The 13,005-nt window shown below is 52.9% G+C and overlaps 1 protein-coding gene across 2 annotated transcripts in view; it reads right to left on the bottom strand.

The window, feature by feature from the left end:
- LOC140386940 (multidrug and toxin extrusion protein 1-like) overlaps positions 1–13,005 on the bottom strand; it is an 89,995-nt gene that overhangs the window by 11,800 nt on the left and 65,190 nt on the right. For both annotated transcript variants that reach the window (XM_072469849.1, XM_072469850.1), the window contains exons 12-14: positions 12,820–12,895; positions 12,660–12,729; positions 3,774–3,906 (exon numbers count right to left, since the gene is read on the bottom strand). In XM_072469849.1, the coding sequence (XP_072325950.1) occupies positions 3,774–3,906; positions 12,660–12,729; positions 12,820–12,895 (279 nt within the window). The remainder of the gene's footprint in view (positions 1–3,773; positions 3,907–12,659; positions 12,730–12,819; positions 12,896–13,005) is intronic.

The raw sequence follows: 13,005 nt of genomic DNA on the forward strand, positions 1-13,005 counted from the left end.
ATTTGGGGAACTCAAGCCCTACGATGCAGGCATGGAGGACGGGCCTCAATATGCCGAAAGAATGCGCTATTCCAGTCATGCAAATGGTGCTGACTGAAAAAAGGTTATCTTTTTGACCACTTGTGGAACAAAGAACAAAGAACAAAGAAAAAAGAACAGTACAGCACTGAACAGGGCCTTCGGGCCTCCAACCCTTCGCCGATCACGTGTCCTATTTAAACCAACCTCCTGTATCCTTCTATATCCCGTCTGTTCATGTGTCTATCTAGATAAATCTTAAAGGTCGCTAACATATCTTCTTGAACCAACTCACTTGGCAGTGCATTCCAGTGGAGCCCCGACGTTCGGCATCATTAAGGGTTTGAGTTACCCGGCCGCCCCGCACTCAAATACTTTGAATGAACTGGTAGAATTAGCGGCAAACCACGACAACCAGAGATCATCGCTAATTGTCCAGCGTTCGGGTTTAATACGGCCAGAAGAATCCATGGAGAACCCGCAACGGAATTCCTGACCAGGCTGAGGAAACTGACGGAACACTGCCAGAGATGCTGCGGGACCGACTGGTATGCGGGCTAAACAATGCCGCGACCCAGAGAAAATTGCTTGCAGAACCCACACAGGACCTTAAAAGAGCCACAGACCTGCCGCTGGTCCCTGGAAAATGCTGAGAAAGGGGGCCCAGGATCCTCCTACCGTCCATTCACCACTCAGCCATTGGCTTGCAAGGATGTGGCTCAAACTCCACGAATATTAGAGTAGTTTGCCCAGAGGACACTGGGGAACAATTGGAAGAGTCAGTACCTGCGGCCGAAGGATACATCCAAAGAAAGGCTGCCAGAATTGTCAGTACACGTACCGTTCAGGCCAGAGGCCAAAGCCACTCAGGCCCGGGCCTTGCTAATCCGTCAGCCCGAACAGGATGAACTAATGCAGCTGAACTGCATCGCCACCCACCCCCCAAAGATCCCCCTATCAAAATTAAATTCCAGGTCAACGGTCACCCTTTGGAAATTGAAGTGACCAAAGGAGCTGCTGTCTCCATTATAGGGGAACAGGCCTTCAGGGGCCACTGAGCAGACATCACGCCCCTGTGCCTGCAAGACACCAAAGCCAGGCTGACCACGTTCACAGGGGAGCCTCTACGAATCGGAGGACCTACCGTGACACCAGTCACCCATGGGCCAGCAGACAGTCAGACACCTCCTAATACAAGTGCCAGGACCCAGTCTCCACGGCAGAGACTGGCTGCAAAATATTCAATTGGATTGGCAGCAAATGTTCAAAATGCGAGCTGGTGGCCTATACAAAGTCATCGGGGAATATCCTGAGTTACTTCAAGAAGGCCTCGGCAAAATCAAAGGAGCAAGGGTAGAAATCTAAGTAGGTCCGGAGGCCCTGCTTGAGTACTTCATAGCATGACCAGTTCCCTATGCCTTGCTCAGTGAGGTACAGGCTGAACTTGGGTGGCTGGAGAGACTTTGCATTATACGCTTGGTACAGTTTGTGGAATGGGCTGCACCAGTAGTTCCAGTACTAATGCCCGACAAGTCGGTCCACCCCTTCAGAGACTATAAATTAATTGTCAACAGAGCCTCTCACCTTGACCGGTACGCCATGCCATGCATCAAAGACCTCTACACAAAGCTGGCTGGAGACCACACTTTTACCAAGCTGAACATGAGCCATGTGTACCTCCAGCTGGAGCTCGATACTGCATCCAGGAAATATTTCATTACCGACTTCCATAAGGGGTTTTATAAATACACTCGCCTGCCTTTCGGAGTCTCATTGGTGTGCGCCATTTTCCAGTGTGCAATGGAAAATATCTTTCAAGGACTGCCTAGGGTGGCAGTGTACTTGGATGATGTATTAATCACAGGAGCCATTGACAAAGAACACCTGGCAAACTTGGAGGAATTCCTGTAGCGATTCTCTAATGCAGGCGTCCACCTCAAGGGGAAAGCTGCGTGTTTCAAGCGGGCGAGGTAACATATCTTGGATACCACATCAATAAAGACCCTGTAGAGGAAGTAAAAGCTATAAAAGGGGCGCTGACCCCACGAAACACGACTAAGCTGAAATGGTTCCTCGGCCTCATCAACGACTATGGGAAATTTAAACCCGAGCTAGCCACCTCACTGGTATCCCTGCGAGCATTGTTAAAGAAGAACCAGACGAGTTTGTGGCAGGCACCACAGGAAGAGGCTTCACTAAAGTGAAGCAACAGCTGCTGTCGTCCAACATCCTGGCACAGTATAATCCCACAAGACCGCCGGCACTAATGCGCGACACCTCACCGCACAGAGCAGGGGCAGTCCTTTTCCGTCGGTGGACGATGACGCTGAGCGAGCGATTACACGCGGCGTCATGAATCCCAGCAGAGGCAGAACGGCGCAATGTGCAAATTGAAAAAGGGGACCTGGCCGTGATATCCCGAGTGAAGAAATTCCACCCGTACGTCCTCAGTCCACGCTTTGTGACATTCACAGACAATGAACGACCGTTGGGCCTTTTTAAGGGGAACAAGGCAACCAATCCTTCCCTTCCCCAGAGAGCTGCAGAAGGTCAAACACTAAACATGTTCCAGACACAAGTTGACAGATTTCTGGATGGTAATCTGGGGATGATGGGCAAAATTAACAGAGATGGATAATCAGCCAGGATCTGTTTGAAGGGCAGGGCGGGCCCGTATGGCCTATTCCTGCTCCAGTGATCTTGATTGTTCCTCTGCTGATTATTGACACAAATAATACAAGAACATTAATCCATTTTCAGACTCCCTTAATGTTTAAACATGTGAAATAGTCTACAGTCTATAAACCAGAGATCCCATGTACATCCCGTCTGATCGAGGGCCACAGCGTCGCTTTGGTCATGTTAAGATCATAGAATCCCGACGTTTGGCTATCGAGTCTGAACCAACCCTCTGAAGGAGGATCTCTACCCAGATCTACACCCCCTCCCATAACCTACACTACACACAAAGGGGCAATTTATCATGGCCAATCCACCTAACCTGCACATCTTTGGACTGTGGGAGGAAACCGGAGCACCTGGAGGAAACCCACGCCGACACGGGGGAGAACGTGCAAACTCCTCACAGACAGTGACCCAAGCCAGAATCGAACCCAGATCTCTGGCAGCAGTGCTAACCACGGTGCCACTGTGCCCGCCCAGAGCATGAGGTTAGGGAGAAGAGAGAAATGAAACCAGCCAGTGTACCTGGGGCGGCACAGTGGCACAGTGGTTAGCTCTGCTGCCTCACAGCACCAGAGACCCTGGTTCAATTCTGGCCTCGGGTGACTGCATAGAGTCTGCACGTTGGCCCCGTGTGTGCGTGGGCTTACACCGGGTGCTCCGGTTTCCTCCCATAGTCCAACGATGTGCAGGTTCGGTGGACTGGCCATGCTAAATTGTCCCTAGGTGGGGTTACGGGGACAGGGTGGGGAATTGTGTCTAGGTAGGCTGCTCTTTCAGAGGGTCGGTGCAGACTAGATAGACCGAATGGCCTCCTTCTGCACATAGGGATTCTATCATTCTGTTCCTGCTCCTGCGTGTGACCGCTGCTGGGAAATGTGTCTGAGAACCAGGAGGCACGTTATCCTTCCCCACCCCACAGTCAATCCTGGTTGGCTTTGTTCACACACATAGAATAACCATTGGGGTGAGGTGGCAGAGTTTATCCAGAGATGGCGGGTGAGAATCCCAGAAAGTCGCCAAACATTCAGGACAACAGAGGTAACAAAAGAAAATAACAAACAATTTCCTACCTATGATCCCAAGTTTTGCAGCAAACATCAGTGAGATTCCGATGGGAAAGCCAATAAGATAAAATCCCACTAGGTTACCGATAGCTCCCAGTCTTTGCATCCCGGCTCCTCGTAACACTCCGCCATTCACACACTGCATATTAGGCAAATGAAACACGATACAACATCATCAATTCTGCCGCAGTTGATGTAATAGCATCAAGGAATAAGGAGCTAATGGGGAAAGAGGTTCATATCGCCATGATCTAAGTGAGGGGAGGAGCAGGCTCGATGGGCTGAATGGCCTCCTCCTGATGCTATGTTTTCCAAATATTTTTCAAGTATTTTTAAAGGAGCAAATAATCGTGCCCCATCCCATTAGATAGAGCACTTGCCCACACTGGGCAACGTCGGCCCGATCTCACGCGAGCAAAGAATGGGCAGTGCCAATGTGGCATCCTGGCAGTGCCCATTTCACTGGCAGCGCCCCCTGGGCACCTTGGCAGTGCCAGGATGGTACCCAGGTGGCACCAGCCGTGCCAGAGCACCACCCTGCCCAAAGGACATGCAGCTGGGGGCCTGCGATCCGCTGGGAGACTCTCGCGAGATCCGTACCGTCTGGTCACCGTTTGTGGGGTCCAGTGCTGAATGGCGCTCGCCCGAGGTCTCGGAGGTGATGCGCTTGAATCTCAGATACCTCGGGAATCTGCACACTAGAGTGAGACTTACTGCCTCGCTCTAACACGCAAATTTGCTAAAAAGTGATCCCACCCATTGTAGACGGGATTGACATCGCAGCATCTTGCGAGATTGTGTCGGATCACGCGAGGCGATGCGGGCTGTGTAGAACCCGGGAGCGGGGTCTCTCGGCTTTCAACAGCCACGCTGCGCAGCAGCGAGCTGCTTTTCCGGTGTAGCTTGGCCATTGGATCCCATCCATGGTGTTGGGAAGAGATGGTGAAGTTTAAAGGGGAGGGTGGAAACACCTAGGGTTGGAGGGTGAGGGTCTTGTTGATGGTGGGTGAAGGTGGGCTGAAGGTTGCTGGAGGGCAGCTGGAGGTCTGAAGGGGTCAGAAGGGTGAGGTTGGGTGGGCATCTCAACAGTTACAGGGCTGTGAACCTCGGGAAGCATGGTGACAGTAATGTTAACCAGCACTGGACGATAGGTGATGGCGTGGGGTGTTCTTGGGTACAAGTGAGGAGATCAAAGGTTTCACCAGGAGGGTCAATGATTCTATGGGCGAGAGGGTATGGGTAATGGGCGGAAGGTGAAAGCTATTGGGTTGAACCTCTAAAGTATCTCCTGCCATCGCCACTCACAACTACCCAGACCATTGTGGTGGAGAGCTTGAGAGGCTGGCTGGAACTTGGGTCATCAGGTGGGCCAAGCTGCTGGTCAGCTCGACTGGACAACTGAAGGGAACACAGCATGAAGTTCTGTTAAAGCAAAGGCTTGGGATTTGAGCAGGGTGTGGATGGCAAAGGAAATACGTGTGTGGGGGACTTCTCACATCAGGTTGGTAAGTGCCCTGACAAAGATTGATGCCTCCCTGTGCACGCATCCTGGAGCATAGAACTAGCCTGGATTGCCCACCTGAATACAGAGGGTACGCACAGGCTTAACAACTAGGATAGGAACTGAAAACCCATCAGTTCTTTGAGAAGTGCAAGTGACCACCTATTAACAAACATTGAACAATAATATTGAACCCGTGCAACCACATGAGACATTACGGGCTGGATTCTCAGTTCCTGAGACTCAGTACTTACGCCGGGGCACGATTCGTGGACTTCCATGACAGGAAAATTAGCGCCGCACCAGCATCAATTCAGCCACTTTTGAGCGGCTCGCATCGGCGCCACGTGGAACACAATCGATTCCAATGAGGAACAGAGCGGGATTCACTGGGTCCGTGATTGACACTCGGGAGGCTGACAAGCTGCAGCTGCATTTACACATTACACTCCCCACACACACTCATCCCAGTCAACAAGGTGGCGCTGGTTGCACTGGAGCGCACCCATCCGATTGATGGCTCAGCTGGGACCAGAGGGCACCCAGGGGGTGGCCTGGGGGGACACCCATATGACCCGTGGGGCTAGCTTCATAGCGGGCAGTCGGCGACATGCACAGCTGCATGGCTGCCTTGCCGGCTGCGGCAATGGTGTCCCGTGTCCGTCCACCCCGACCCCCCCAGCCCACCTCCTGGCCACCCCCCCACTACTTCCCCCGGCCCTTGCAGAAGCCTCCCGTCCAGCGGCACAAGTGTCAGCAAACTATGGTGATGTCGGACACTTTCCGTACCCCCCCCCCCCCCCCCCCCTCTCCCTCAGCAGTCACGGCGCCGGTTTCACGATTTTTAACGGCACAAGTGAACCTCGCCGTCAAGAATTCGGCCAACTGGAGGCGGAGAATCGCGGAGGCCCTGGAGAATACCGGGTCGGGCCCGCAAATGATATGCCAACGGTGTTTACTGTATGTGTGGAGCTGCTGTCACGGGGACGGAGAATTGCGATTTGGCATGAAATTGGCACCTGCTGCAATTTTGCCGTCGGACTGATTCTCCACCCAATCGCGTTTCCCGATTTCGGCGTTGGCCGATGGAGGATCCCGCCCCAAAATTTGGTAATTTATCATTGCCTGCATTGTGTCCAGGTGCTAGGCCGACATCCCCAGCAGGTCTGTGTCATGGCAGTGTCCCTTTAAGAAAGGTGTTTGTCTTATCACAGGGCTTCAGTGATGTCCCCTACCAGCCTCCCCGAACAGGCGCCGGAATGTGGCGACTAGGGGCTTTTCATAGTAACTTCATTGAAGCCGACTTGTGACAATAAGCGATTATTATATTATGTCATTTTGTGGGTGGGGCTGGGCTGTGGCTGTGTGAGCTGTTTTTGGTTTCATTTTCAGATTTGACTGCTGTGGACTCAGGGAGAAAGAAGTGTTTTGGCTTGTCTCTCGCTCTCTAGTTTCATTTTAAATATCTGTTCCAGTTTAAAAAAACATTGATTATAGCTACCTGGGGGCGAAATTCTCCAACCCCCTGCCGGGTATGAGAATCGCCCGGGGCTGGCGTGAATCCCGCCCCCGACGGTTGCCGAAGTCTCTGGCACCGGATATTCGGCGGGGGCGGGAATCGCGCCGCGCCGGTTGGCGGGCCCCCCCCGCTCGATTCTCCGGCCCGGATGGGCCGAAGTCCCGCCGCTAAAATGCCTGTCCCGCCGGCGTAAATTAAACAACCTACCTTACCGGCGGGACAAGGCAGCGCGGGCGGGCTCCGGGGTCCTGCAGGGGGCGCGGGGCGATCTGGCCCCGGGGGGTGCCCCCACGGTGGCCTGGCCCTCGACCGGGGCCCACCGATCCGCGGGCGGGCCTGTGCTGTGGGGGCACTCTTTCCCTTCCGCCTTTCCCACGGTCTCCACCATGGCGGAGGCGGAAGAGACTCCCTCCACTGCACATGCGTGGGAAGCTGTCAGCGGCCGCACACGCTCCCGCGCATGTGCCGCCCGGAGATGTCATTTCCACGCCAGCTGGCGGGGCAACAAAGGCCGTTTCCGCCAGCTGGCGGGGTGGAAATTCGTCCGGCGCCGACCTAGCCCCTTAAGGTTGGGGCTCGGCCCCCAAAGATGCGGAGCATTCCGCACCTTTGGGGCGGTGCGATGCCCGTCTGATTTGCGCAGTTTTCGGGCGCCAGTCGGCGGACGTCGTGCCGTTTCCGGAGAATTTCGCCCCTGCTGTTTCGGTAACTTAAAAGATATTGGGCTGGATTCTCCATTATTGAGACTATGTCCCCCACGCCGGTGTCAAAACGGTGGGGTTTTACTCCTGAAATTAGTGCAAAAATGTGAAACGAATTCCCAGCCCTGCAGGGGGCTAGCAGGGACCCGGAGTGAATCTCGCAGCATTAGCTGCAGATACGGGCCCCGCAGCCCCGGGTCAGGGGCCGCGCACGGCGGCTGCCTCCAGCAGACGCGCCGTGCTCCATGGCGGACCCCGGACCGCGGAGCCAGACTGAACAAAGAGACCCCCCCGAACGCCGTGCGCCCGATCCTCAACCCCCGCACATTAAATCCCATCCCCCCCTATAAGGCCCTCCCGGTCTCCGATCCGCCCGCCCCCAACCAGGGCAGCCGCGGACTGCGTCCGCAGCCGCCACGCCAGCACCCGACCGGCAACAGCAGATTAGTTCCACGCATTTTGGAACTCAGGCCGGTTGGGGGTGGAGGATTGCTGAGTCGTCCTCTGGCAATGGCCCCCCCCCCCCCCCGGCGGCGCGGCGTACTCCACGGCGTTGCCGGTTTTTGGTGCCTGGAGAATTGCCAAACTGGCACCGGGCCCGATTACGGCGGCAAACTTGGTTCTCCGCCCCGCCGCCGTCGGATTCGGGGCGCAGAGAACCCAGCCCACATTTTGCTTTCCGGAGGGGTTTAAACCTGCTGGTGAGACGGGGTCAGAAACTCAGGCAAAGCCAGTCGTATTCAAGTGAGATTGCAGAGTGCTGGGCCACGCCCTTGAAAAGGGGTTTTTGGTTTACGGGATTCGGGGCGGGATTCTCCGGTCGCTGACGCCAAAATCGCGTTCGGCGATCGACTGAAAATACCCGTTTCTGACCAAATTGGGGGGGGTGTCGCTTTCGCGATACTCCGCCCCCCTCCAAAGCTGCGTATTAATAGCCTTAGTGTGTTGCCTGAGGCCCACCCCCCCGATGCTCCGCACCTGACCGGCCGAGTTCCCGATGGCGTCGGTCGCTTGTGCTATCATCCATCGGGAACTTGGCATGGCAACTGCGGACTCAGTCCAGCGGCGTCACAATCGGGGAAGGGCCGATCCGCGGGCGGGGGGGACTTTGTCAGGGGCTGGGGGCACTATTTTGCAGCCCAGGTCCGCGCGCGGCCGATGCCATGTTGCACGGCGCGCGGCCATGGACCTGACAATTCTCCGGGCCATATCGACAGCTAGAGCCGGGTGCTCAACGACTCCGGCGCGCTAGCCCCCAGCTACACCGAGGATCTGTGGTCGCTTTGCGGCGTGAGGACATAGCCTCAGAATCAGAGAACCCAGCCCTTTGTTTTTGAATTGGAACAGTTAAGGGGGAATTCATTAAATGTTATACATGTATTACTGTAGATGTGGGGTGTCTTTATGTTTGTAATTGACAAAACATTCTTGCTGCTCAGTTATGTATAAATGTTAACTAAGTTCTTAGAATAAAGCTTGTTTTGTTTCAAGTGCCTGGAAAGACGGTTGAATCACACCTCACGTGAAGACTCCTGTGCTCATCCTAGCCAAGTTCAACAAAAAGTTATAGGTCAGGTGAACTCCATAATATACTTTGCTATTTTAAACCCTGGCCCATAACAAGTCGAGGCAGCCTGCTGACCACTATGCCCTGCTGTCCTGGATGACGTTGGCGGGTATTCTCTGTGTCCTCGAGGCGTGGAGGGCCCCAGCTTATTTTGGGTCTTCTGCTGTGGCACAGTTGCATCCTCTGTGGTCACAGAGGCCAGAGCTGATGGGGTCAGAAACTCTGAGGCCGTGGAATCTGAGAGTTCTGGGTGTATGTCCCAGGGGTAACCGCTTGTTATTGCTCTTCCCTTTGGGTGCCTGAGGACTTTCCCTCACTCCTTGAGGAGAAGAGGTAGCTGGATGGAGGTTGAGGTGCCCTGCCCCTCGCTAGCGTAGCCACTGTGATATCTCGCGCATGGAAACTATTACAGAGAACAGTTCAGCGTGTGTCTCTGTTAAAAACTGGGCGTTCTGTTGGACAAGGGTCTCCCACCTTCCACATGGAGACCTCAGAGTGCGCACATATTATTACAACTTCATCAGGCAGCAGATGCATGGGCTCCTCCGCCTCCCATGCCACTCTGTTGTGAGCCTTCAACATCTCGCCATGATATTCCTTCCCGTCTTGCTGTATCTCAAGCATCTTGTCTATGTCCGCTCTCAGAGAACGGCATGGCTCAGACTTCATAGAATCCGTCCAGCCCATCGAGTCTGCACTGAACCACTGAAAGAGCAGCCTTCCCCACGCATTGATCATGGTCAACCAACCTAAACTGCACGTTTTTAGACACCAAGGGGCAATTTAGCGTGGCCAATCCACCTGACTCGCACATCTTTGGACTGCAGGAGGAAACCGGAGGACGTGGAGGAAACCCACGCAGATACGGAGAGGACGTGCAGACTCTGCACAGACAGTGACCCAAGGCCGGAATTGAATCTAGGTCCCTGGCGCTGTGAGGCAGCAGTGCTAACCACTGTGCCACTGTGCCACCCTCGTTGTAGAGAATTCTTTCCCAGCAGTGCTCTGAATGTCAACGAGCTTGGCCGCCCCCGCCTCCTCCTGATGCAGAACTGTGTCCGTGCAGTGACCACCAAATCCCAACCCCTCAAGGTGTGTGTCTCTGGGCTGGTGGAGGTTGCAGGTGAATGCTGCGAGGGGCGCTACAGGTGCAGTCGTGAAGCCGTCCTCGTCGTCCTCACTCCTCTGTGGGGCTGGGGCTGGTGGTGGAGTTGGGTTCGGTGTCCAGCTACATCCTCTTCCTTTTGGCCATTGTGAGAGGAGAGGAGAAGCGACTGCAATGGGGTGACACCGCAATAACTCTTAGCTTCCTAGGCAGAGACATTAAACATTGGTCCTTACCGAATGGAGGCCGGATGTTAAATCTGCCATCTCGGCCCACAGGGTCCCTATCCTCCCTGCTGTTTGTATGGTTGAACTCCTGGATTTGAGCCATGCTTCCTCCCATCCTCTCTCTCTCCCATGCTTGACTCACACCAACTTGTCCTGGGCAAGATGGTTTGAGAGCACTAGGAATGCAGGTGATGTGCATATGTTGCCAATCAACAGCAGCAATGCGCTGGCTGTTGTATACCATGTGATAGATGCATTGCAGTTAGTCATGAGTGTTCTTTGACAGCACCCTCCAGAGCAGTGAGCTCATGCAGATAGAAGGAAAATGCTCGAGGAGGCCTGGCATCAGCTGTGATTGCTGGTGGCCCTCGCGGGCAGAACACGGCCTCCAACCCAGCCTCCATTAGATGAGCTCTCCGTGTGGCAGGGCCAAGGACCCACAGTCGCCTCTCCACCTGCAGATGGCTTGAACTGCTGTTGTGGCTACGAGGCATCAATGCACCACATTGAGAAGCCCTTTATGCTTGGGCAGCACAGATGGTGACCTGGCTACCAAGGCCCTTGCCCCACTTACCCTGCCGATGCAGATGAGGTTGTTCATCCTTCTCCTGCGCTGCCGGGCTGCCCTCTGGTGTGTACTGTTTGCTCTCACCACCCTGGTGACTGCCTCCCACAAAGGGATGGCCTCCTTCTTCCATCGCTGGGATAGAAGACTTTTTCCTGCCTTCCACTGCGTTCAGCAGTACCTCCAGGAAATGATCACTGAATTTTGGTGCCATTGTTGCCGGGGGTCTCCAAGTCATTTCCTGGACCGTTCCCGGACGAGAACCCAACTATTTGCAATTTGTAAAATGTGTGGACATGTTAGGGTTAGGGTTGAAACAAACTTTGATTTAAACACAGAATTAACCACATTAGCATCAAAGAAATAACTTTACAGTTAACAGTTACAACAGTTCTTAAATAAAAGAGGAAACCTTAACTTACTTCCGAAACCTACCACTATATTCCAATTAAGTAAACCAATATATTTCAAATACCACTCATGAATGAAGTTAACATCAAGGTTTCTACTTGCTTTTCACTGTGCAGAATCTTTGGTGAGAACACCTTTCAGGACCAAACTGAAACACCTCTGCCAGATGAGAGTTCTAGGACCGACTGACACTTCAGACAGACCTGGCTCCTCCCATTAACTACATCATCTGTAGCCAAAGCATGAGACATTCTTCTGTCTCTTCTTACAACTGTCCCTTGACTTGTTTAGCCAGGGCCAAAGACAATACCCTTCATAAATTTCTACACCCCAGAGGTCCTTGAAACATAAAAGATATTCCATTTGCTGACCATCTGTAATGAGGTAAATCGTTCTCAAGATCTATTAGCAGAACATTTCAATGTTAGCAGAACATTGCAGAAGGAGGCCATTCGGCCCATCGAGTCTGCACCGGCTCTTGGAAAGAGCACCCCACCCAAGGTCAACACCTCCACCCTATCCCCATAACCCAGTAACCCCACCCAACACTAAGGGCAATTTATCATGGCCAATCCACTTAACCTGCACCTCTTTGGACTGTGGGAGGAAACCGGAGCACCCGGAGGAAACCCACGCACACAAGGGGAGGATGTGCAGACTCCGCACAGACAGTGACCCAAGCCGGAATCGAACCTGGGACCCTGGAACTGTGAAGCAATTGTGCTATCCACAATGCTACCGTGCTGCCCGATAATATGTGTTACTCAAACCTTGGTTAGTGATGAGGTCTTCTGAATCTCAATGAAGAAGACTCGAACTCGTCCAGTGGTAACAAAAGGTTTATTGAGTAACTATAACAATAATTGCATGAGTTCTTTACTTTAACTTTGATACTAGTGATAAGGTTGACAAGATCTAACTACAGTAACTACACTAACCATCTGAGCTAATCTGATACTCCTGCCCTTGTCATAGTCCATCCAAAAGAGAGGAAGAGAGACCCAATGTGGTTGCCTTTATGCCCCTGTTAGTCCGGCCCTCTAGTGATCATGTGGTGCTACTGAGTACACATTAACCCCTTGTGTACATGCACATACAGAGACCACTACCCCCCACCGCGGGACATGGACCGAGAGCCAAAAACCCCAGTCTCTTTTATTTTAAATTTGCAAAGTCCTGGGACAGAACTCGTTCAGGTAAACCCCACGGACACAGACCGCGCTGAAATGAGAAAATTTCCCCAACAACCTTAATTTCGAGCGAAAACTATAATTCCCTTGAGGTTTAAGTACTCACAGTCAAGGCGTCAATAAATTGGTTAACAATGACGAAGGGCAATACGTTGACTGCCAGTCGAATAATTTCTCTGTCGAGGAAGAGAGTCGTGTCAAGAGAGCTTTCAGATGTTGCAGAACTAGATGCAATTGGGTTTTTAGCGCCTTCCTTCTTTACTCACTTGTCAGTGGTGAAGATATAACCGACCACTTCACTTAGTGCTTTCAGGGTGATGGAGATTATCGAGGCACAGAAGCCTGTTGAAGTGGAAGCATAAGAGATTACAGCTGATAATAAATAGATAATTCTGTCCAACTAATCTATTATAAGTTCCAGCTTTTTATGCTTAATTTATGCGGAACAATAA

This window comes from Scyliorhinus torazame, chromosome 12 (assembly GCF_047496885.1).
Source record: "Scyliorhinus torazame isolate Kashiwa2021f chromosome 12, sScyTor2.1, whole genome shotgun sequence".
Lineage (NCBI taxonomy): Eukaryota > Metazoa > Chordata > Chondrichthyes > Carcharhiniformes > Scyliorhinidae > Scyliorhinus > Scyliorhinus torazame.